The sequence below is a fragment of the Tiliqua scincoides genome, chromosome 6, assembly GCF_035046505.1.
Source record: "Tiliqua scincoides isolate rTilSci1 chromosome 6, rTilSci1.hap2, whole genome shotgun sequence".
NCBI classification, from domain to species: Eukaryota; Metazoa; Chordata; class Lepidosauria; order Squamata; family Scincidae; genus Tiliqua; species Tiliqua scincoides.
The window spans coordinates 66,585,005-66,609,965 of NC_089826.1; the positions used below are offsets into that span (position 1 = coordinate 66,585,005).

A 24,961-nucleotide genomic window follows, 5' to 3' on the forward strand; every position below is an offset into this window, starting at 1 on the left:
AAATCTGATACCTCTAATCTACTGGCGTATGATTTTTTTTTTTATTTGCAATAAGCAGGCCATTATTAATATTAACAATAGAGAGGAGGGCTGAAGTTCGGTGGCCAAGGATATGCTTTACATTCAGAGGGCCCTAGGTTCAATGCCTAACATCTCCAGGCATGTCTGGGAAAGACCCCCAGCAAGCTACTACTACTCAGAATAGTCAGTATTGAGCTAGATTGACCAATGGTCTGACTCAGTTTAAGGCAGATTCATGTGTTTGTTAATGGAGACTGAGGGCCCAGTCCCAACCCTGGAAGACCACAAGGTTCACCAGCATATCCTGTATCTGCAGAGCTCAGCCACCAGAGTAAAGGCCAAAAGGTCATGTGGTGTCTGCAGTGCCCTGCAGACCAGTTGCCAATCCAGGTATGCTGGCAGTGGGAGCAGCCTGGGAAGGAGATCTGCAAGTGTATCCCACCGCTGATCTCACCCCCTCCCAGGACCCAATCCATCCCTCCCCACCCTGCCTTGCCCCTCCCTTCCCACTACGTCCAATGACTTACCTAAGTGCCCACTCCTATCCAACTTTCTAGCACCAATGCAGCCATACCAGTGGAGTGTGTGCTGCATCTTGCAGTATGGAGGCAGTCACAGAGGCCTGCTCCAGGTTTGTTCCCTTACCACGAGGCTCGACTGCAGCTGCACCAGCACTGGAAACTTGAATAGGATTTGGCCTTAGGTCATCCAGTGATGCGAGACACATCATCACTGGCGGGAAAACACAGGTCTTCCTGCTGATGCTGTCAGCGGTCCCACGCTGTTGGAGCAGCTTTTGCAGTGTTAACTGCTTAAGTGTGGACTGCTTTACAGCACTTAGCACCATTGCAAAGGAGGACTTGGCATTGGGCAGATTACAGCAGTAAATTTAAGATTGTGCTGTCAGTGAGTTAAGCCCCACTGAAGAGTTCAAGTTTATACACACTTATCTGGGAGTTGGACCCAATGAGACTTATTTCTGAGCATGGTTGGACCATGCATTCCAACAGGAATTAAGGGTAGTTTTGCTTCCTCTGCACTGTATCCCTGGTTTTGTTGTGGCCCTTTTTGCACAGCTGTTGCTACAGCAGCATCCTGTCAAAAACAAATATTGTTATTGGGGTGGGGGGGTAGGAACTGTCTACCTATACCACTTGCAAAGTTGCAATCCAATTTTTCAGCTCACTAAAATACAGGAGATAGACATTCATGGTTATACTGACTTCGCCAAACGCTGACCAAAGACTTTCAGAAAGTAGATGGTAGTTTTAGATAGCTCCACCACCACTACCATTGTGCTGCAGAAACACAAGAACGACCTTGGTGGTCGGGTTAGGCTAAGGTTCATCTAGCCTAGCATTTGCATTCCAAGAGCAATCAGTGAGGAGCCTCTGGTCTGGAAGTTCAGAAGCTGAGCACAATGATGGATTTGGCCACTGCCTTTACTCGTTTTCAGCATTTGGAACTCAGAGGTACAGCACCACTAAACATTTAGCTACCAAGGCAAATAGCCATTTATAGATACATCCTCCAAGATTTTGTCTAATGCTTGGAGAATAAAGGCAAACATTTCCAATGTAGCATTACCAGTCTTCTGCTATACCAGTGCCACATCTTGCCTGTAATGGTGCAGTACCACTGTTGGAATGGGCTTGTAGCCACTTGAAGAAGCAGCTTGGGACTACTTCTGGATTTGGCCTTGCCCAAGTACTTTTTCCCAAGCTAGGCTGGTGCACCAGCTGAGTCCTTTCCTGGAGATGTCAAACCTGACTATGGATGTCTATGTATAGGCTACATCTCACTGGATTACTACAATGCACTCTGCATGGGACTTTCCTTGACAACAACTTCGAAACTTCAGCTCCTGCAAAATCCTGGTATATAACTGCTAACTGGCGTTTGGTGTAGACAGTATAACATGCCCATGTTGCACTATTTCTGCTGGTTGCCACTATAATTCCATGTGCAATTCAGGGTGCTTGCTTTTGACCTTTACAGCCCTAAACAGCTTAGGGTCAGAGCATCTGAAGGACTGCCTCCTTCCTCATGAAACTGCTTGACCCCCAAGAGCATTTCAGAGGGCTCTTCTAGCTGACTGTCAAGAGAATTAAATCTCACGGTGACATGAGAAAGGACATTCACTGTGGTGGTACCAGGCTGTGGAACTCCCTTCCACAGGAGTCAAAGTTGGTACCTTCGCTATTTCAATTTTTGCACCAGTTAAAGACCTTTTTGGTCCTCTCTGCCTTCTCTTTATGGTTTACCATTGCTTATTGTTTTGGTTTTTGCTGGTCCTACTGTTTACTACTGTTATTGCTTTTATGATTTTTAGTTTTGCTTCAATGCAGTTTATCTTTTGCTTGTAAGCCATTCTGCTTGCCTCCGTAACAGGATGCTAAAGTGCCAGGTAGAAATTCCTTCAGGCATTTTGCTGCTGAGGTAATCTATGCAATCATCATATATTTTCTGGTGAAACCAGATCAAGCTATTATACCGGGATATTAAGCACACTTTCTGCTTCATACATTTTTGTTGGTACTTGGAACCAACTCCACAGGTGAACAATGCAATTTATAACTTCCATTCACAAAAGACAGAAAGCAACTGGTACCTCCCCCCACCCCTGCATCACACGCATTTTGCTGGCTAAAGCTGCAATTCACAATTGTGTGTACCAATAATAAATTGTGCTGCTTCTATCTCTTTTCAATTTGCAGATGAGCTTGACACTCAGTAACGGAACACTTGCTTTGCACACAAAAGGTTCCAGGTTTCATCCTTGGAATATCCAGGTAAGGTCAGGGAAATAATCCCTGCCTGATTTGTTGGAGAGCCACTTGTGTCTTTGTGCACACAGTACTGGGTGAGAGAAATTAATGGAATGACTCGGAATAAGGCAGCTTTGTGCAAGTGTTCATAAACACAAAAAGTACTTTATGGAGTGGCCTTTACATCCAAGTTATTGATTTTAGATTCGGGATCTAAATCAGCATTTCTCAGATTGGCTTTGTGCAGCATATCATTAAGTTTTGTACAATGGGAACTGAGCACAAAGCAACACAAGACACTCAGAGGAAAGAGGTTCATTACAAGGTCAGGCGTGGAACCCACAGGTAGGATCAAAAGCAACAGGTGGAGCAATTACACTGCTCAATAAAGCCATTGGAGGGAAACGCTGATTTATAAATTGCTATGCTGAGTTAGACCACAAAACCATTACTGTCTCCAAAGCGCAGTCAAATAGAGAACAAATAACCAACCCATCCACATTAAGAAATAACAGACATAAGGTTCTGGTTTCACCTCTGCTGAAAGAGCCAAACGGCCTCAGTCCTATGCACATTTTCATTGCTGCTATACATTTTTAACCAATGCTTGAAACCACAAGGACATTTTGTGCGGATGGAGAAATAACCTAGTCTCCAAAAGCAGCCCAGAGAGATTCATGCCCCCTCCCAATGACAATTCACACTCTCTCCCAATGATCTCTGAAACCAGTTTGCAGATAAATAAAGGTCTTAAAAAGTCAGGGTTAGCGGAGGCAGATGGGTAGACCTTTAGGACTGATCCATATCTCTGGTTGCTGAAGTCTCCTCTCAGTGGCAACTGCAGATATTGCACCTACTTCATGCATGTGGCGCACACTCCTTCACATAGAAAAGTACAGCATGTAACCATGACATAGTTTTGTCTCATGTATTTCACAACCTGCAGAAGAGCACCTTGGCCAAAATACAGAAAGCACAAGGCTCCAGCTGGAGCGGACTGATTTGAGCACACTTAACATACTATTCCTGTGTAAGAAGCAGGTTGTGTCTCCAAACCCTTCGGTTATACCACACCTACTTCTCTGTACCGAGAGAACATGCCCAGGTCTCTAGAGAATTCTAAGCCAGATTCTTGCTAATCCTGATCAAGCTTTATATTCACTACTGCACTCTAATAAAACACTGCTTTCCAATAATTCTTTCAGTGCGCTTTTTGCTGCTAATGCCCTGATCCTAAACATTTCACCCAAAGAAAAGGTGATCTTTGAATGCATGTTATTTCCTAATCACTACAGCAGTGTGTGAGGTGACTGCAGGGTTGCTTCTCAGAGTCATGCCACATTTTGCATGCAACCAGAACCACAGATAAGGTGCTTCAAACATGTGCTTGCTTGCATGATAGAGAGCAGCATGCATATGATGAACCACAGACTTTTCCCTTCATAACTGCATGCCCCAAACCACTCCAAATCTCACTGCTTTCAGTCACGATGCTGTGAGATCATCGTGGAACTAAGTTGGTGGAAAGACTCAACCACACAGAACTCACTGCAGCACGTGGCTGAAATAATGAAAATCTGGTTGGCTTCAGACATGCACTTACCAAAGGAAAAGGCTACAGACTGCAAGCTAAAAATGCAAGTTCACATGCTGGTCCACATTTGGTGATCACCTGCACCTATGTAACATGTGAATTTCATTGTAAGGTTATGGGGGAAATCACCTTATTGTGGAGGGCTGATCTACATGACCAGGTGGCAAAGGTAGTCACAGAAAACCACTTCAAAGTAATTCTGCGCATGTCAGTTCTCAGCACCAGGCAGTCTATTGTGTGTATCCACCACCATGTGCAGGCTCAGCTTTGAGTATGTTTTGGCAGATGTTCAAAAAGCAGGATTTGCAATGGTGAGCCAAAAGCTGGATATCGCACGTGGCAAGTGAATGCACAGACATGAACGAATTTCTTAAGTGGCAAGCCCCCTCCCCCCCCCCCGGTAATTGCATGAAGCAAACCCCAAATATTATCTGAACACAGTCTCAGGACTATGCATAGCGGAGCTGACAACCATTCCGCAAACTTAACATATTTGCAAAGTACAAAGGCTTGTAAAAATTCCATCCTGCCGTTTTCATTTCCTAACTTTCCACAGTTGAGATTTTCCACAAAAGAAATGTCGTTAAACGCAATGGAATTAATCTAACTTCCGAACAAACATGCAAACCAAAGTGGGAAAAGATTCTCCTTCTGTAGCTTCCCCAGGCTAGGTTTGCAGAGTCACTGGGACATAGGAAATTGCTTTCTACTGAGCCGGATATCAAGCTTGTCTTGCCAACACTGACTGGCAGCGGCTCTCCAAAGCTCCAGACAAAAATTCTTCTCTGTCCTGGGCAGCACTGCTGGGGACTGAACCTCAGGTTTTCTGCATACAAAGCAGGTGCACTACCATGGCTAAATCTGAAAGCCTGGCTCTTTATTTAAAAGCATTAGCAAACATCACTCAATCCTGGACCTAAACACTTTTATTAAGGCTACAATCCTACATGCTGATTCTGATTTGGGAGGAAGCTCAAGTCCACTGAATCCAGCCTGACCCAATCCTAGGCATGTCTACTCAGAAGTAAGTTCCATTATAGTCAACGCGGCTTACTCCCAGGTAAGTGTGGAGAGGACTGCAGCCTTACAGCCCAATCCTATGCATGTCTTCAGAAGTCACTCACACTGAGTTCAATGGAACTTACTCCCAGGTAAGTATGCATAAGACTGCAGCCTTGCATAATCCTGCAGAGGACCAGGCTGCATCTGCCAGTCCCACAAATTTCACTAGAAAATGTCCTGAATCTTGAACGGGAAAGTTTCTTGCATTCTTTTCCACGAACATTCAGGACAATGTTATTTCAGGGACCAGTCAGCAGCAACCTGCATTTCCACACCTATTGGGAAAAGCTCCATCGAAATCAATGGAGTTTCACTCAGCAGGAGCGTGTTTAGGGGCTGCTCTTACAGGAGCTATGTGTGGATCGGAGCTGAGCATTAAAGGCACCGCATCTCCAGACAGCATCGCAGGGCTCGAAAATCCTTCTCAATGGAAGGGGAGAGAGAGATCCAAGCCCCCCCCCCTTTCTGGGAAAAGACGAAGTGTTTGAATCAAACTTGCAGCAACTCCACCGAAACCCTCAGGCTGCCATCTTCTCTACATTTACCTGGAAGTAAATCCCATTGACTACAGTGGGACTTACTTCTGAGTAGACACGCCTAGGATGGGGCTGTAAGGCTGCCATCCTATCCGCACTTACCTGGAAGTAAGTCCCACTGACTATAGTAGGACTTACTTCTGAGTAGACATGCCTAGGATTGGGCTCTGAGGCTGCTATCCTGTCCACACTAACCTGGGAGTAAGCCCCATCGACTATAATGGAACTTACTTCTGAGTAGGCATGCATGGGATGGGGCTCCGGCTGCCATCCTATCCACACCAACCTGGGCGTAAGCCCCAATGGGACTTACTTCTGAGTAGGCACGCCTAGGATGGGGCTGCCAGTAGCCGGCGATACCCCTGGCAGAAGCAACGCCGGCTGCGCCCGCCCAGCCCCGCCTCTGTGGCTGCCTCCCCGGTCCCGGTGGAGCCTCAGGTGGGCTGCGCTCACGGCTCCACCATCCCCGGCCCCGACCTGGGGAGGCGCGCGCCTCTCGCTAGTCCCCCCGCAGAGGGTACCCAGGTAAGGAGGCGCACAGCCGCCCGGTGCCCACCTGTTGGCTGGCACAGCAGCGCCAGCAGAGCGAGTCCGAAAGCCGCGCAGCGCCTCATGGTGCCCGGCTGGCTGGCTGGCTGGCTGGCTGGCGGCGTCCGAGCCTCCCTGCGAGCGGACCTTTCGCGCGAAGTGTCCCCAGCGCGCATCCAGCCAGAGACGCACGCAGCAAACCGCCACTCGGCGCGAAGGAGCCCAGCCTGCCCCCTCCTCCTCCGGCCACGCCTCCGCCTCCCCGCAGCCCACTGGCTCAGGCAGGCAATGTTCAGGCTCCCTACTCGGTGGCTGGGAGGGGAGGGAGGCAGACCTGGCCAGGAAGATCCCTGCAACGGGCAGGTGGAGAACTCACAGCCCAAGCCTAGCCACACTTCCCTGGGAGTAAGCCCCACTGACGCTAATGGGACTTACTTCTGAGTAGACATGCCTAGGGCCGGGCTGTCAGTTTCCTTTTCTATTGAGTAAATTAAAAACGAAAATCCAACATCTCTGAAAAGTCTTCTGAAACTCTCAGAGGGAGATTTTAATTAAGATGATGATGATGATGATGATGATACAGGGGCACACATATGCAGTAGTGCCACTCATACCATGAAAGCAGCCCTTACTTCCCTCTGTATATATATATGATCGTGGTATATCATATATATTCCAAACAACACAGTCCTGGAACGTGCTGGAATCCCTAGCATGTATGCACTGCTGAAACAGAGACGCCTGCGTTGGCTCGGTCATGTCGTGAGAATGGATGATGGCCGGATCCCAAAGGATCTCCTCTATGGAGAACTCGTGCAAGGAAAGCGCCCTACAGGTAGACCACAGCTGCGATACAAGGACATCTGCAAGAGGGATCTGAAGGCCTTAGGGATGGACCTCAACAAGTGGGAAACCCTGGCCTCTGAGCAGCCCGCTTGGAGGCAGGCTGTGCAGCATGGCCTTTCCCAGTTTGAAGAGACACTTTGCCAACAGTCTGAGGCTAAGAGGCAAAGAAGGAAGGCCCATAGCCAGGGAGACAGACCAGGGACAGACTGCACTTGCTCCCAGTGTGGAAGGGATTGTCACTCCCGGATTGGCCTTTTCAGCCACACTAGACGCTGTGCCAGAACCACCTTTCAGAGCGCGATACCATAGTCTTTCGAGACTGAAGGTTGCCAATACATACATTGTGTGTGTGTAATGATATATATATTATGATAGTATATATTATGATCGTGGTAGAGGAAGGTTTAGCCGTTCTTTTATGAGATGCTCAGCTGGAAACCATTGCAGTCTGTGAGAAGCTGTGTACAGTCAGTTCTGGTTATCTGCCAGGGTTAGGTTCCTGGAAAACCTAGTGGGTACCAGATTAGTGGGTACTGAATCACTGAGCCTATGAGGAAAATGGGGTCAGGTTCCAGGAGTCCCTCCTCACCATACACTCTATGAACTTTATGAACCTGAATCTTACCTTGAGGTCTATGGAGCTGGGTCATAGTGAGGGCTCATCAGCATCTCCAGCATCCGATGCTTCCTTCACTGTGTTGATATCCCTCAGTGTGTTGAAGGTTGTGGTGATGGTGCTGGCCCAATCATGAGGCCTCAGAGTTCAGCAGTGTGGAGGGAGTTGCTTCACCCTTTCTCCTCTACCACATGTCTCTTACTTGCCCCAGCCCTAGAGCTGCCCTCAGGCAGCCTTCCAAAGACCTCTCATCATCGCCAGAGTTGTGAAGCTTCAGCTGGAGTCCCTGAGATGGTGTACAAGATGACAGGGCAAGTCTGAAAGTGGACACAAATGTGTCTGACAATTCTCTACCGGCCAATATTAAAACCCATTTGATGTGGAAGATTGATCCAATCCAGACAACTGTCAAAAAAACGAGGAATTGGCTGGACACGATAACCACAGAGGTGTGTATAGGTGCCTCTTCCTCTCCTCCCGTATGACACTGGCTCTGCCTTCTCTTTGCAAGAAGGCCACTGTCTCTCCTCATCCTCCTCCCACACCCTTGCCCTCCTGCCTGCTCATAGCTGCACCAAGCCACCACCACTCCCCTGAGTGCACCAGTACAGTATTCCTCCTTAACAAGAATAGATTTGCAGATAACGAGAGGTGGATGACAATTCTGTCCCTTTCATTTAAGCAAATTTGCACATAGCAAATTCACACATAAAGGGAAATGACTGTAGAGAAACAGATATTTAGTGGCATGACCCAGCCAAAATTAAACACAATGAAATCCCATTACAATGGCACAGCTAGGTGACTCACTGAAATCTGTTGGACTTAAAGGCAGGATGGGCACTCGATTCCTGACGACTCAACTTGAGTTGCAAAAACACGTCTTTTCCACGACTCGTGTCAACTCAAGTCATGGACCTCATTGATTCGGACGTGACTAGAGACTCTGGGTCAGCGACTCGGAAAAGAGTCATGACTTGAATTAACTTGAGTGATAACTTAATTTGTGTGTGTGTGTGTGCTTGCTGACTTTTTTTCCTGTCACTTCTGTGCAAAGACCTCATGGGCGATCCAGAAGCTGGCATTCAGACTGGTGGCATCAGCAAACTTGGTAGGAGGTGGGTAGATTGGCTCCAGGAGGTGGGGGCTGGAGGAGAGGGGGCTTAAGGTTTGTTTTTTGTGTTTTTTTTTGGTTGCCCAAGGCTGAGGGAAGGAACCAGAAGAAGGCAGGGTTAGCCAGGAAGACATGGGAAAAGGCTCTCTTGGTGATCTGTCTGTTCCCTTCCACTTTACTAAGCTCAGAACCTCCCTGTTGCTCTGTGGTGTGCTGTTCGGCACTCTTTCTGAAGGCAGAATTGGGAGTCATGATGTGAACAGTCATCAATGGTGTTTATGTGGATGGAACCAATCGTTTTTCTGCACTGCTACACTCACTTGAATAACAGCACAGCTTTTGTTTACATAAATGAAATTAAAATGGTGGTTGAAGTGAAGGCCTTTAACACATTCCTGTCTGCAGATGGAATTTGAACATCATGGGCATGTTAAATCTCTCTCTCGTACCTGACTCAAGTAAGAAAGGGCTCTATAAGCATCTCAGGCTGAGTTGTGACAGCTGCCCATTATGACTTGTGAGTACAGTAGAGTCAGGTGACTCGTAACTTGACTCACAAGTCGGGTGCAGTGACTCCAGCATATCGCTGCTGGATATGGCTGGATTATGGTCATTGTTTACAATGCCTATTATAGCATTTTTACTTTGCAAAATATTACACTGTTTGTATCTTCCAAAGAGCAGCCAATTCCCCAGACGACCAGATGGGTAGGTTTGAAACTGAGTGAAGACCTGATGTGATAAAGCTGTTGCAGGTGATAGCTTGTGCCTTAAGCTTGCAACAAGTGAAGCAACAGGCTGTACTCTTGGCCCATGGTGAACTGGTCACATGACCACCATACTCCATGTCAATTCTGAGAATTAGACCCAAATTTATTCTGTTTGGATCATGCTCGTTCTTAGAGCTGCTTTAGTTGTTTCCAAAAAAAGGAGCGAATAGGAGCAGTGGGTGATTCTTGTTTCTGTTTCACACACATCTCTGGGTATAGATGCATGAGAAGAACCAAGCGTCCACTTCTCTCACCACATCTGTAGCAATGTCACAAGCACTCTCAGCAGTCTCCATTTTAGTAGGCAAAGAGATTTCACTGATGCATTGGCAAGATTCACTGTGAGGTGCAAAGGCATTGATACGTTACAGATTAAATGGCCTTTATATTCCTCATAAATAATAATAGCAACATTAAGTCTTTTACTCATACCGTTACTTCATGTTGAAGCTATGGGATTGTGCCTTTAACATGGCTACCTGGTACATGTCATTTAATTGCTTATTACTGTGTTTTAACAGTGACCCTAAGAACTGTGAATTCCTCAGAGCGCATTTTCTCAGAAAGAAGAAGTAATGAACAATAAGCTGCCTGAAAGAGAGTTTGTCTCCTATTACAGATCTTCCTCTGAAATGTGTGACTGCAGAGGGACACTGAACTCAAGTAGGCCAAATGCTACCATATTGGTTTTGTGCCCTGGGTGAACTGAGGCTACAGCCTAGAGTGCACCCCAAATCCTTTGTGATGTTCTTCAGCATACAAACCCACACGAAAAGGGGTTTCCTGAGGGCCAGCATTTGAAAACCACTGTTGTCTAACAGTAATAACCCTTGGAAGCTGCCTTGAATGTTTTAACAGAAAGGCAGCTTAGAAATACCTTAATAAATACATTAAAGTGTAATAAATAATACTCACTCATGCATGTGCCCAGTGATATATGAGGTCTTGATATGTAAGCACACAGGGTACAAAGCAGGGGTGTCCAACTAGTTTCATACGAGGGCTGAAGTTAGCATTCATGGTACTTGCTGAGGACTGGAAATGTCATCATTAAGTAGAAAGTGACATTGAGCAGATGATGGCCAGAAATAAGCACTTTGTGCTCTCATATGGAAGCTCATTAGCTGCAAATGACAGAAGAGAAAATCTGCAAATCTTATTCATATTTTCAAGATATGAGAGAACCCAATTATCAAGCTGGGAAAGCCCAATTATAACAGGGGCCAGATAAATTGCTTCTGGGGGGCGTATTTGGCACACAGGTCTTATGTTTGACACCCCGATGTAAAGTTTGGGGGGAGCAAGGATCAACTTCTTCATGTTCCTGAAATGGCATTGATGGCTCTCTCAGGCCCAAATCCTAACCAATTCTCCCACACTGACACAGCCGTGCCAATGGGGTGTGTGCTGCATCCTGCAGTTGGCTAGCACTCACGGAGGCCTCTTCAAGGTAAGGGATTGCTTGTTCCCTTGCGTCGGTGCTGGAAAATTGGTTAGGATTGCACCCTCAGAGTTGTAAGTCGCTGGAGTGGGTGAACCCCTTAAGCCATTGTTAACAATCCGGAGAAAGACATACACAGTCTCTGTTCACGTAATGAATATTCCAACGATAGCGCATCGTTTATTCATTGAAGAATTCAGGACAATTGCCAAAAGGAAATCCATACACAGATTTAGAGAAAGACGTATTACTGTTCATAACAATGCAGCTGCCACCAGGAAAAAAAAAATGAAGATTTCTCTGTTTTTTTCTTCTTTTTTCATTTCTCCAAGGGTCTCAGCTTCTATAAAGAAGTTGCCAATGGCGAGATGTTAGGTCTGCTTCTGCCCCAAACTGTCATTTTTTTTCCTTCAAAGGTTAACAGTCTTATCCCTTATGGTCTGGCAGCATCAGATGAAAGTCTTGCCTTGTATGTTTAAAATGGCTGTCTCGCCAATTCTTTGCTTGCTTTAATCTTTGTGACAGTGAATCTGTTTTGCCTGGTACAGCCACTTTTCTCCTCCGAAGCAGAATGCAGCCACTTGTGTTCACAGACACATTAACATCAAATAGTTTACTTTAAAAGATAGTTTCATTTTAGGGTCAATCTCATAACATATTTGAGGGGGAAAAACCATTAAAAGAACACAAGCACACACATATATCTCATGATTAGACTCCATTTTGCGGTTACCTGACCTTGATTCTGTGTAATTATGTGTTCAGATCTACAGTGTTTCTGTAGTGTTCTACAGTGTTGCAGTGTTTCTCAAACTGTGGGTTAGGACCCAACAGGTGGTTCACAAGCCAGTTTCAGGTGGGTCTACATTCATTTCAATATTTTATTTTTAATATAATAGACTTGATGCTATCATGGGAAGTGACTGCATTTGGGGAAATGTTACATTTAACAGGCCTCTCTGTGTATGCTTTCAACAATAATAGTCAATGGGACTTACTCCTGGGTATGAGTGGGTAGGATTGAAGTCTAGGATTGTTAAAAATTTTCCTGCTTGATGATGTCACTTCTGGTCATGACATCACTTCTGGTGGTCCTGACAGATTCTAATTCTAAAAAGTGAGTCCTGGTGCGAAAAGCCTGAGAACCACTGATCAACAGGATTCATCAGAAGTTACAATCTCCTGGAATATTGTCTTCTACGAAGCATGTCGCAATTAATATCTGTGTTCGGTTTATACCACTGTTTCTCAAACTGTGGGTCGGGACCGCAAGCCAAATCAGGTGGGTCCCCATTCATTTTAGTATTTTATTTTTAATATATTAGACTTGATGCTACCATGGTATGTGACTGCATTTGGGGAAATGTTACAGACCTGTACTTTTAACAAGCTATTATGTATATTCTTTTAACAATGATAGTAAGTGGGACTTACTCCTGGGTAAGTGTGGGTAGGATTGCAGCCTAGAATTGTTAAAAATTGTTAAAAATTTTCCTGCTTGATGATGTCACTTCCGGTCATGACATCAGTTCTGGTGGGCCCTGACAGATTCTCATTCTAAAAAGTGGGTCCTGGTGAGAACCACTGGTTCATACAATTTAAGTTATGCATTTCAGCTAATTCTATTTGTAAATGTAAGCTATTAAGTGCCTTTTTACCAAAATGTATTACAGTATAATACAAGCAGTACTGCCAACCCTCCAGGACTTGCATGAAGTTGGCACCAATCTCCAGTTGTCTACTAAACATTACACAACCATGGAAATTTAAACAGGATATCCTTGGTTTCATGATATTATATCATGATGGTGGTGGGGGGGAAGATCTCTAGGAATAGATTCAGTCAAAATTGGGGATACAAAGCACTTGGATTGGGAAACACCACCACTCTTCACCACAACCTATGCCCAACTGAGCCAACTCATTATGGAATTCATGTATGAAATTCCCTACCGGGAAAATTAAGAGCTACCCCCTCCTCCATGACTTTTCAGCAAGGGCTCAAAACATTTCTGTTTAGTCTTGTGCATGTGGGATGTGTCATCTCTCTGCCCCCTGTATGTCCTTATTTTGTTTTTATTTTTAGCTTTATTGTTGTTATATTGTGGTATTTGTGTTTATCTGTTTTTGTTTCAATTTTTGAAATTGTAAACCGCCTTGCACATTTGCTCCAACAGAGGAAAGGCAGGGTATGTATAAATGAATGAATGAATGAATGAAGGCAGCCTTGCAATCCACCAGAGGCTCAGTAAGCTTCCTGTTTTTGCTGCCTGCCTGGGTAGGCCATAATATACAGTTGGTGAGATGCATTCTGCTTGCTGGGTCCTGGGTCACAGAGGTCACATTAGAGCAGTACAGAGTGGGGATAAAATATCACCCAATAAGACAAGTAGCTCATGATTATAAAAAGATAAGCTAAAAAGACCAATATATTGGGCTCTACAACACTAGATACCACAGGGAAAACACCAAAATAAAATTAAGGGCACAATCCTAACCAGGTCTACTCAGAAGTAAGTCCTGTTTTGTTCAGTGGAGCTTACTCTCAGGAAAGTGTGGTTAGGATTGCAGCCTAAATAACCACAATAAAATACAAAAATCAAACTGGCTTATTATTATTATTAACAACAACAACAACAACAACAACAACAACAACAACAACAGTATTTATATACCGCTTTTCAACTAAAAGTTCACAAAGTGGTTTACAGAGAAAAATCAAATAACTAAATGGCTCCCTGTCCCAAAAGGGCTCACAATTAAAAAGATACGGCTTAGATACGGGATGGGGGAGTGTAGAGTGCAGAGGTCTTCTCAGGTAAGCTTCTGTGGCATGAGGGGAGACGTATCCTTCCCTCAATACAACCACAGTGTTAAAAACACTACTGCAGTTGAAATGGTACTTAAAATGCTTGTGTTTGTATTAATGTTCACATCGGCTATAGCCTTTCCTCCATACACACAGCAATGATGTTAAAAACGTTGCTATTGACTGAGATGATACTAAACTCTTGCATTTGCATCACTGCTGGCTTTTCTGCCACCCATGATGTCCTGTTGGTGGCAATCATGAGCGTATCCACAAGCAAGGTGACCAGACGTCATAACTGCAAGAGGACAAGGTACCCCAAAAAGAAAAATGTAAGACATGACAAAATAAAAGCTAAAAACATTTGCACACTGATTTTATGTGGTTAATTTAAACATTATATTACTTATTAAATTTAAAACTATATTACATACAATTTATTACACATAAATTACAAGAAAGTTATGCACTGCCTAAGGAAGTGGTGAAAATCACCTGTTACCCTGCACATGCTTGATCTTGGAAGCTAAGCAGGATCAGGTCTGGTTAGTACTTGGATGGGAGACCGCCTGGGAATACAGGTGCTATAGGCTTATACCATAGTCTTTCGAGACTGAAGGTTGCCAACCAACTATGCACTGTCTACAGGGGCCCTCTCACAGGAAAAAGGAGGACATTTAAGTTCATTTCCAGGACATGAGGCTAAAAAAGAGGACCTGGTCACCCTGATCATAAACTCTCAAGATGAGCACATCTAGGTAAATATTGGTTGGGGCTTTTTCTGCTGAGCCAGTCTGCCTTGGTGTTGGCTAGTCCTGAAATGTGTTCTGCCCTGATGTGAATGGAGATGCCTCCCAGCTGATTTACACAGACTGCACACCTCCTTGTGAAGAGACAGGGACCTGGTCCCTCCATGTCTGTTCACACAAGCCTTGGCCAAGGTATTCTGGTGCTCCACTTGCTGCTGGAAGGTCTTCGGGGCTAGAAATATTGCCCTGAACTCAAGGAAGTTGTTGCTTCTTCCAGACTTGGAGACTGACCAAAGATCTTGTGCCACGGAGTCCCCTTGATGAGCTCCCCATCCCTGGAGACTGGCATCTGTAAACACTAAGATCCAGGTCAAGTCTTGAATAGGAGATCCCCAACCCAGGCGTTTCTTGATGAGCCACCACTGGAGGTCACGTAGTATCAGCCCTGTGCTGCATTGCGTGATGAATTTTGTGGGCAATCAGGTTCTGGAACAGCAATAGCAGGTGCTAAAGGGTCCTCAGCTGGAATCTTTCCTACAGAATCATGTCCTGGCACAACGTCAGCATACCCAGTAGCTGTGCCAGGACCAGGATGTCCAGAAGTGGAATCTTCAAAATTGGCAAAGTGTGGGTTGCTATCTTGAATTGCTGGATTGCTGGTGCTGCCCACCTTCTGGCTACAAGATCTGGGAATTTTACAATTGAGGGGTTGCCAGGCTCCTGTGGAAAGGCTGGGTTTGAACCTTTGAGCTTTGAACATTTATACATTGATCACTGCATCTGTGAGTGGGATCAAGATTCCCAATAGAGTCAGAGCACCCCCCCCCCCCGGTAATACATTTCTGCAATTCAGTGGCCGAAAGATTCTGAATCCACTGTGGAAGGGTGCTTAAGTTAACCTGGGAGTCAGAGCCTGCAATTCTGGGGAGGGTTGAGGGGTCCAGCTGAAGTTGATCAGACTGCTTCTTTTTCAAGCAGTGGATCAGCTGAGGCCATCCCAGATTGTAGCATGACATCCATGCTGCATGGCATTTTCAAAAGTCTTTTGAGCAGAAGCTTATAAATACATTTTTGCAGAAAGAGTGTCTCTAATTCCTGTGTCCAATTGAACCAGGCAGCAGTGGATATTTTTCTCCTTTAAACTAGAAATTAATGTGTGATTGTGACCCAGGAATATACAATGCAGAATTGTAAGAGCCTGTTTAGAAAGATCAGATTATTTCAAAATGCTGTCTGAGACCGTAAACACAAAGCTCCTAGAAAATTCAGAAGTGTATTTCCTTCAGCAACTGCTAGGCCCATTTTCATATTTTATGTGCTTGTAAATATCAGGTGTGCTCACATATTAAGTTGCTGGAAATGGATTGATGGTAGGAACCATTACATTTTTTTAATTTCCTGACTTCAGTGTTATTAAATGTTCAGCTTGTGTCCTTCATATATTCTATAATCCCATTGGAATTTGAAAACAGCATAGAAGAGACATATCAACAATCTTTAGGTTTTATGAGAACTCGTTTTTGTTGATGAGGCTGAACTGACTCAGTTATTTTGCCCAGTTACTGGTAGAGCCGGGAACTCTGGGAGAGGCCTGAGACTTCTTCATTGGTAGAAGAATCACTTGTATGATACCTTTGCTGCTTCCATCCCTCATCTCTCCTTTCCCCATTGTCAAACATCAGATTTGATGCAGGGATCTTTCTTTCTTGCTCACAGCAACAAAGCCAACCAAAAATAACCACCACAAGTGGTAGAATTTTAAGGGAAGCTCTAACACCGGAACAAGACCCTTTGCTTTTCTTGGATTCTGAAGAGTTGAGAAGCATGACAAGACTTTTTAGTGAACCCAACAATACCTGGGGCTTAGTCTTTCAAAATTAATGCCAAGCCATTCAGCATGCCCCCGTCCAAGCCCCCGCCTGCTGTTCCGCAGCCCGGCTGTCTGGGAGACCACCGAGCTGCAGATCTTGGGCCACCACCCGGCACTAGCCCGGCACTGCCCGGCACTGGGCTAGCACCGGCGGGAGCCCAGTGGTGAGCCCTGCAAACGTGCCTTATGGCTGTGGCCATTGGGGTCTTTGTTTCTTATTAGATCAGGAGACATTTTACATGGAGTTCCACAGTCATTATCTTGGCTTGTGATCTCTGGGAGGAGATAAGATGGTGTTGACGCCTTTGGAGCTGCTACTTGATACCACCCTTGACAGCTTAACCCTGAGGTGTTGGTGGCAATTGCTCATCATGGTAAACAGAGAGTTATCATGCCATCCTTTCAGCTACAGTACTTTTGTTCAGCTTTTGAAACGGCCCTGTTTTGCTTAAGGTCTTCTCATTAGCTGGAGCATTGACAAAAAAAAAAAAGGCAAGTTGCCTGAAGACAACACATCCCTTTTCCCTGTGTTATGAATTAGCTGTCCTCACTCCTGCATCAATAGAAATGTAGCTGAAATGGAACCAACCACATAGAAGATGAAGGTTTCTGGGCACTCATTGAGCTTCAGAGGTTTGCAGAGGTTTGAAACTTAAAAAAGGAAAATCAAAGGACAGCAAAAGGGGAAAAAACAGCCTCAGAATACTGTGCTTCCAAGATAGTCTAAGGGCTGAAAAGATAGCATCTAGATTAGCAATTTTCAACCATTTTCATTTCAGGGCACACTGAGAAGGCACTAAAATTGTCAAAGCACACCGTCCGTTTTTTGACAATTGACAAGGCACATTGTACTGCTGGTCGGGTGCTCACAACCCCCAATGGCTCTGCTAATAAAAGACCCTCCCCACAAACTCCCACAGAACACCTGCAGACCATTCTTGGCATACCAATGTGCCAGCCCTGCAGCACAGTGGTTGAAAATCAATCTAGATTGCTAGAGAAGCTTCTACCAGGGTGGGAAGACAATGACTTTTGGTTTCCTTTTCAATGGCCAGATTCTAAACTGCATTTTACACTTGACTTTGCAAAAGATGTGGAGGCAGAGGGGAAATGACACATTCAGGACAGAGGAAAGAAATAAGGAGATTTGAAACAGGCAGAGAAAAAGGTAGGACTTTCTGTTCAATACTGAAAACTTAAGCGTAGCCCCAGCAACCTAACAATGTGACCCAGAGTGTGGTTACTCTAAAGTAAACTCCATTGATTGCACGATGTCTTATTCACAGAAAGTTGCGCATGTTGCAACAATTTGTTGGGAGGGGGACCCCTTTTTTTCTTATCCATGAATTGTTTGTTTAAAATATTTATATCCTGTCCTTCTGTCTCATTGAAGGTGACTTCTAATGGACACACATGTTTTGCTGACTTGGAATTACTTTGGGGAATATGAGATTTAGCAGTCAGGGTATAAGAGGACAGATTCTTTCATGAACTGGTAACTAGTTGAAGACAGGAAGCAGAGGACTGAAGTGAACTGAGCATTTCACAATGAGAAGGAGTAAGTAATGGGGTCCCCTCAAAACTGGATTGGAATTGATGCTATTTAATTTGCTCAAAAATGTTACAAAAGTTCATTTGGTTAGAATGAATGTATATGGGGTGAGTAGCATCATGGCAATATACTCCATCACCATCCCTTCCCCACATGCATTTATCTGAGTATCAGAAGCGAGCCTACACATGTGCACCTGACCACACATAGGTTCACTTCTGCAGTGGCATAGCTAAGGGGGTGCAGGGGGTAGCAATTGCACTGGACAACAAGCTTTGGGGGGCAACAACCTGAGCTTGCCACTTGTGGCTAAAATGGTGAAAACCTTGGTATTCTCTAATAAAAGCATCATGTTATATACCATTTGATGCAGAATTTAATGCCAAATGCAAAGAAATAAACCATGTCAAAATATCTCTGTTCTATCAAAAGTTATAGCCAAATAAACAGAAAATTAAACACAACTTCATTATGTGACAAAAACTGGATTATCTTAACTCAAAACTGACTAATGAGACTGTTCCGAGAGCCAGTTAGGTGTTGTTATGATACTGCAAGGAATCAATAAGGTGTTATTGAGGTGATACAGCACGGAATCAATAAGGTGGGCAGGAGGTCTGGTCTAGAGGGTAGAGCCTCCATTTGCCTGAAGATAACATCCACAAGGTCGCCAGTTCGAGGCCACTGGCACTGTGTGACCTTGAAGCAGCTGACAAGCTAAAGCCGAGCTATTCCATCTGCTCTGAGCGTGGGAGGATGGAGGCCAGGATGGAGGCCAGATCAGAACGAAACATCTGAATTGTTGTGGCTCTTGAAAAATAGAGCCTTCTTTCAATTATAAAAATCCCTACGGGGATTTAAATAAGCCTGCCTATGTAAACCGTCTTGAATAAAGACCAAGAACGGTGGTATATAAATACCTGTATTATTATTATTAATTATTATTATTATTTTATATATATATATATATATATATATATATATATATATATATATATATATATATATATATATAAATTATATTTATTAAAAATTATATAATTATATAATAATATATAATAATATAATAATATAATAATAATATCGGGGAGCATCGGGGAGGTGGCAGAGCAAATGAGTGGGGAGCTGCTGGGGAAGGAGGCAGATTTTCCCCCATTTTCACTTTTTAAAAACCCAGGTGTAACGTCACTTCTGGAACATCATTTTGAGCTTGGCACTGGGCTGCACGATCATTAGCTATGCCACTGACATACAAATGAATGTGCACAGGTTGGAGCAAAGTTCAGTGCTGTGATTCTATTCACTTTCATGTGTCTTTATTTTATCCAAATTAACAAGGGGTCCTGAAATCAGGGAAGAACAGTAAGGCGGCCAAATCTGAGGATTATCAAATTATTCAGGATGGTGGAAACACAAGCAGGCTGTGATGAGTTCCAAAAGAATCTCTTCCTGTTGGATGAATGCACAACAAAATGGAAAATGGAGTTCAGTATAATTATTTATTTTAGTAAGCATAAAGTCATTCACATTTGGGCCAAAACTAACATTGCATATATCCTGATATGAGCTGCGCTTGTAGTGACTAACCAGGAAAGGTATCTTGGGGTCACAGTGGACAGCAAAAGTGTCACTTAAGTGGACAGAGCTAATAAAAAAAAAGGCAAATTCCATACTAGGAATTATTAGGAAAGGGACTTAAAATAAAATGGCCAATAATATCATGCTTGAATAAAAATCTCTGTGGTGGTCACATCTGGAATACTGTGTACAGTTCTGGTCATCCAATATTATAGAGCTGGAAACATTGAAGCAAAAGGAAACCAAAATAATTAAGAGGTAGGAGCATCTTCTCTGTGAGGAAGGGTTGAAGCATTTGGGGTTTTCTAGGATAGAAAGATGATTAAGGGGAAGCATGTTCCAGATTTATAAAATAACGCACAATACAGTGAAAGCAGACAGAGAGAGCTCAGAGCCGTATTTGGACAATTGCAACATGGATATTATCTAAAGTGGTCTCCACAGGGCTATGAACACAGAAGCAGAGGCATTGCTGATTGGGTCTCATTGATGCTGTAACTATGAGTGGTGGACATGGTGGTAGCCGGGGCAGTGCAACTCAGAACACTACCTAATGCCATCTTGGTTGGCCACCTCGGCACTGAAGAAAAACAAAACACAAAAACAAAAACCAACCATATCCTTACTATGCTCCATCCTTACCATGTTCCTCATGCGCTGTCTTGAAACCCAGAAGTTCTGGACTTCCTGTTTCATTTACAGGGACAGTTCCCTGTAAATTCCCCTGTAAATTCCCCAGGGGAATATCTGCTTGTGCTTGAGTGAGTAGGAAGTAGAACATTTTGGATTGATTGGAAGTTATCAGAGAGATGGTAGTGGAGGTAGCAGACCTGGATTGAAAAGGCACCCAGAATCCACTGCTTCCTCAGACCCCTCACAATCTGCTGCCAATGCAGCTCACTTCTGGTGGCTGCATGGATGGTTAGTATGTCTGAACAGGGCTAGGACCACACAATGAAACTGATTGATAGTATATTCAGAACAGACAAATGAACTGGGCCTATTTATTATTATGGTCCAGAGAATAACAATACCATGTTCAGCCCAGCGTTTGCCAGACAGCAAAATAAGTATTTATTTATCCCATTTCTGCCTAGCCCACAGGTGTATACATTTCGTTCCTGTTGCGTATACGCAAAGTTGGGCAGAAATGGCTTTAAAAAGTTTATATAGAGAGGTGTTTCAAAACAGTGTTATTTTACTCAGAAGTAGTCCCATTGTGTTCAGGAAGACTTGGGCTGTGATCCTGCTTTACTCATTGGAAACAAACACCTCTACCATCTTTCCTAAGCTCAAAGTGGTATTAATATATTTTTATAATTCTAAGTAAACATTAGTGATTGGGAAGACATGGAAGAATTCTCTCTTTTTCATGATGAATGTAAATAGACTGATTTTAATTTTCTGAGTAAATTTTGCATTCCTTTTTTACCAACTTGTACTCTCTGTATTATCTTTCCTCATCTTTGTTTTCTTGGTTTGCCTCTGTAAGCCACTGTAAATAATGATTTTACAAGCATACCCAATGCCATCCTTTCATGAGTTCATGTTCTTCTGACTACCGAGGAAATTAAAGACAAATGAGCTTGTCAACAGATTTGGCTACTTCTCCCTTCACCACCAACCTGAGGAACTCTAGATCTCTTATGAAGATTTCAGTCATATGGTTGGATAGACTGCTTTTTTAATACCAGACACTGTGCTTTTTTTTTTAGGCCTGACTCCACAAACTAAAGTTTATTTCCTTGTTGTGCACGGAGAAAAGAGTTGTTAAAGTGCAGCCTGCACCAAAAGATGCATTCACATTTGCAACACAGCAGAAGGGTCTGTGTGTGCGGATTGGAAGGCACTGATCTCTGTTGCTGGATTGAGGGTGATGATAATGTCACAAGCAATCAAAGAGACGATGGTTTGATTATGTAGATAATTGCAAGATAAGGTAAAAGCTCTAGAGATCTTATTTCCCCATGACACCAAATATATAAGTGCTTGCTGGAAAAACACACACAGAAGCATGGTAGCACACAGCAAATTGCCTGAGGGCATTTCTAACATATCAGCATAAGAAAGCAGGGAAGTATGTATAAATGTCAGTAAAGCAATAACCCAAATTAAAAGAGCGCACATTGTATTTTAAATCTTTCAGAAAATGTGCTAAAGATTAAGTTGCATACTAATAAATAACATCACCCATATCTGACATTGGAGATGTGTAAATCAGGCCCCAGGAAAGGAAAATGGCATTAAGCAGTTTTAGGCATAAATTATCAGTCAACTAGCCCATTCTTCTTCTGATCCACATTGGAATGCCTGCCAATATCCTAAAAGGGATGTCAACTTAGGGACCACATTGTTGTCATTTTTCCTGAAAAATAAAAATAACTGAAGGCCTGGAAGTCGGATTCTGCAAGGGAACTCTTTTTCGTAGGATCCCAGCTCACATTTGAAGAATCAGTGATTCCTAAAGCGTACTGTATTTGCAAAAATGACAGCTTATCCCATTGTTTCCAATATCAATATTCTGGATCCTCCATTTCATTATTTCTTCCCTATGTTTCTAAGTGAGAATCTCGCTCTTGATCTCAGCAGCAGCAAATATTGTAAAGGATCGTGTATTTGCTATGATGTCTTTTATAAAACAAATGCTGTCTGCGGATGCTATAAAACTGTTGCTTAAATTGTTCAGATTTTCAAGGAGCTTTGTCTACTGAGTTGGAATAACTGGCTGACCCTGATGGCAAACACTAAATTTGCCTGCAAATATATTGGATCATCACAAAACAGATCAGAAATAGTGGTGAATCTTCTTGGATAATCTTATCTATTGGCTTTGAAAAAGAAAAAAAGAGAAATTTAACTCCAAAGCCTGTCTCCCACTAGCTCCATATGAATGGGAGAAGTTTGCTTCAAATTTACAGAAAACATTTCCAACCTTGAAGCTTAAATTAGTTTGTGCACAGAACCATCTATGGCCCAGATCATGCTCACGAAACATCCTACCTCTCCAGATATACCATCCAAACAGACATGCAAGTTCTCTTGCAATTCTCCCAGGCTGCAAACCTAGCAGCAGCTGTCTTCACTCCAGAGGCAACCATAGCAGAACAGCACACATGTACTAATTGGGCTATAATGCAAATATAAAGCCAACATCAGACAGCATGCATAACTGATTTTTCTCAGTTATGTAATATGTAATATTTAATGCAATGTAAATTAATGTAATATTTACATTAACAATATTTGTATGTGCAAGAGAGGCTCAAAAGTATTTCTATGCTTGGTCTTACCACTTTTACATATATCTTTATTGGTATGGTTGTTGCCACTCCACAGGTGCTACTATGGTGGTCTGAATACATCTAAAGACTTCCACCGGGTAAGATGGTGGAATGCCTCATCAAAGATAGGATCTCAAAACACATAGACGAACAGGCCTTGCTGAGGGAGAGTCAGCATGGCTTCTGTAAGGGTAAGTCTTGCCTCACAAACCTTATAGAATTCTTTGAAAAGGTCAACAGGCATGTGGATGCGGGAGAACCCGTGGACATTATATATCTGGACTTTCAGAAGGCGTTTGACACGGTCCCTCACCAAAGGCTACTGAAAAAACTCCACAGTCAGGGAATTAGAGGACAGGTCCTCTCGTGGATTGAGAACTGGTTGGAGGCCAGGAAGCAGAGAGTGGGTGTCAATGGGCAATTTTCACAATGGAGAGAGGTGAAAAGCGGTGTGCCCCAAGGATCTGTCCTGGGACCGGTGCTTTTCAACCTCTTCATAAATGACCTGGAGACAGGGTTGAGCAGTGAAGTGGCTAAGTTTGCAGACGACACCAAACTTTTCCGAGTGGTAAAGACCAGAAGTGATTGTGAGGAGCTCCAGAAGGATCTCTCCAGACTGGCAGAATGGGCAGCAAAATGGCAGATGCGCTTCAATGTCAGTAAGTGTAAAGTCATGCACATTGGGGCAAAAAATCAAAACTTTAGATATAAGCTGATGGGTTCTGAGCTGTCTGTGACAGATCAGGAGAGAGATCTTGGGGTGGTGGTGGACAGGTCGATGAAAGTGTCGACCCAATGTGCGGTGGCAGTGAAGAAGGCCAATTCTATGCTTGGGATCATTAGGAAGGGTATTGAGAACAAAACGGTTAGTATTATAATGCCGTTGTACAAATCGATGGTAAGGCCACACCTGGAGTATTGTGTCCAGTTCTGGTCACCGCATCTCAAAAAAGACATAGTGGAAATGGAAAAAGTGCAAAAGAGCGCGACTAAGATGATTACGGGGCTGGGGCACCTTCCTTATGAGGAAAGGCTACGGCGTTTGGGCCTCTTCAGCCTAGAAAAGAGACGCTTGAGGGGGGACATGATTGAGACATACAAAATTATGCAGGGGATGGACAGAGTGGATAGGGAGATGCTCTTTACACTCTCACATAATACCAGAACCAGGGGACATCCACTAAAATTGAGTGTTGGGCGGGTTAGGACAGACAAAAGAAAATATTTCTTTACTCAGCGCGTGGTCGGTCAGTGGAACTCCTTGCCACAGGATGTGGTGCTGGCGTCTAGCCTAGACGCCTTTAAAAGGGGATTGGACGAGTTTCTGGAGGAAAAATCCATTATGGGGTACAAGCCATGATGTGTATGCGCAACCTCCTGATTTTAGGAATGGGTTAAGTCAGAATGCCAGATGTAGGGGAGAGCACCAGGATGAGGTCTCTTGTTATCTGGTGTGCTCCCTGGGGCATTTGGTGGGCCGCTGTGAGATACAGGAAGCTGGACTAGATGGGCCTATGGCCTGATCCAGTGGGGTGTTCTTATGTTCTTATGTTCACCCAAATGGTTCCTTCAAAGTGTGATCACACAAATAACACACCTTCTAATGTTGCACCTAATGGATTTTGTTCATTTGGGTGGTAAGCACACAACCCAATCCTATCCCCCACCGCCAGCGCCAATGCAGCTGCATCAAAAAGGCACGCACTGCATCCTATGGTGGGGGTAGATCCAAAGGCAAAATGGGAGGCATAAGTCCTGGGGCCATTTGTGGGTCTCTTCAGACAAATGTCACCTATTTTGGTGTTGAGAAGGGGAAAGGGGCAGGG

General features: G+C 43.9%; 1 protein-coding gene across 1 annotated transcript in view; it reads right to left on the minus strand.

The window, feature by feature from the left end:
- Positions 1–6,609, minus strand: part of KIT (KIT proto-oncogene, receptor tyrosine kinase) — a 74,126-nt gene extending 67,517 nt beyond the window's left edge. Inside the window, exon 1 of the mRNA XM_066631933.1 lies at positions 6,538–6,609. Within this exon, the coding sequence (XP_066488030.1) occupies positions 6,538–6,595 (58 nt within the window). The 5' untranslated portion in view covers positions 6,596–6,609. The remainder of the gene's footprint in view (positions 1–6,537) is intronic.
- Positions 6,610–24,961: the final 18,352 nt, after the last annotated feature.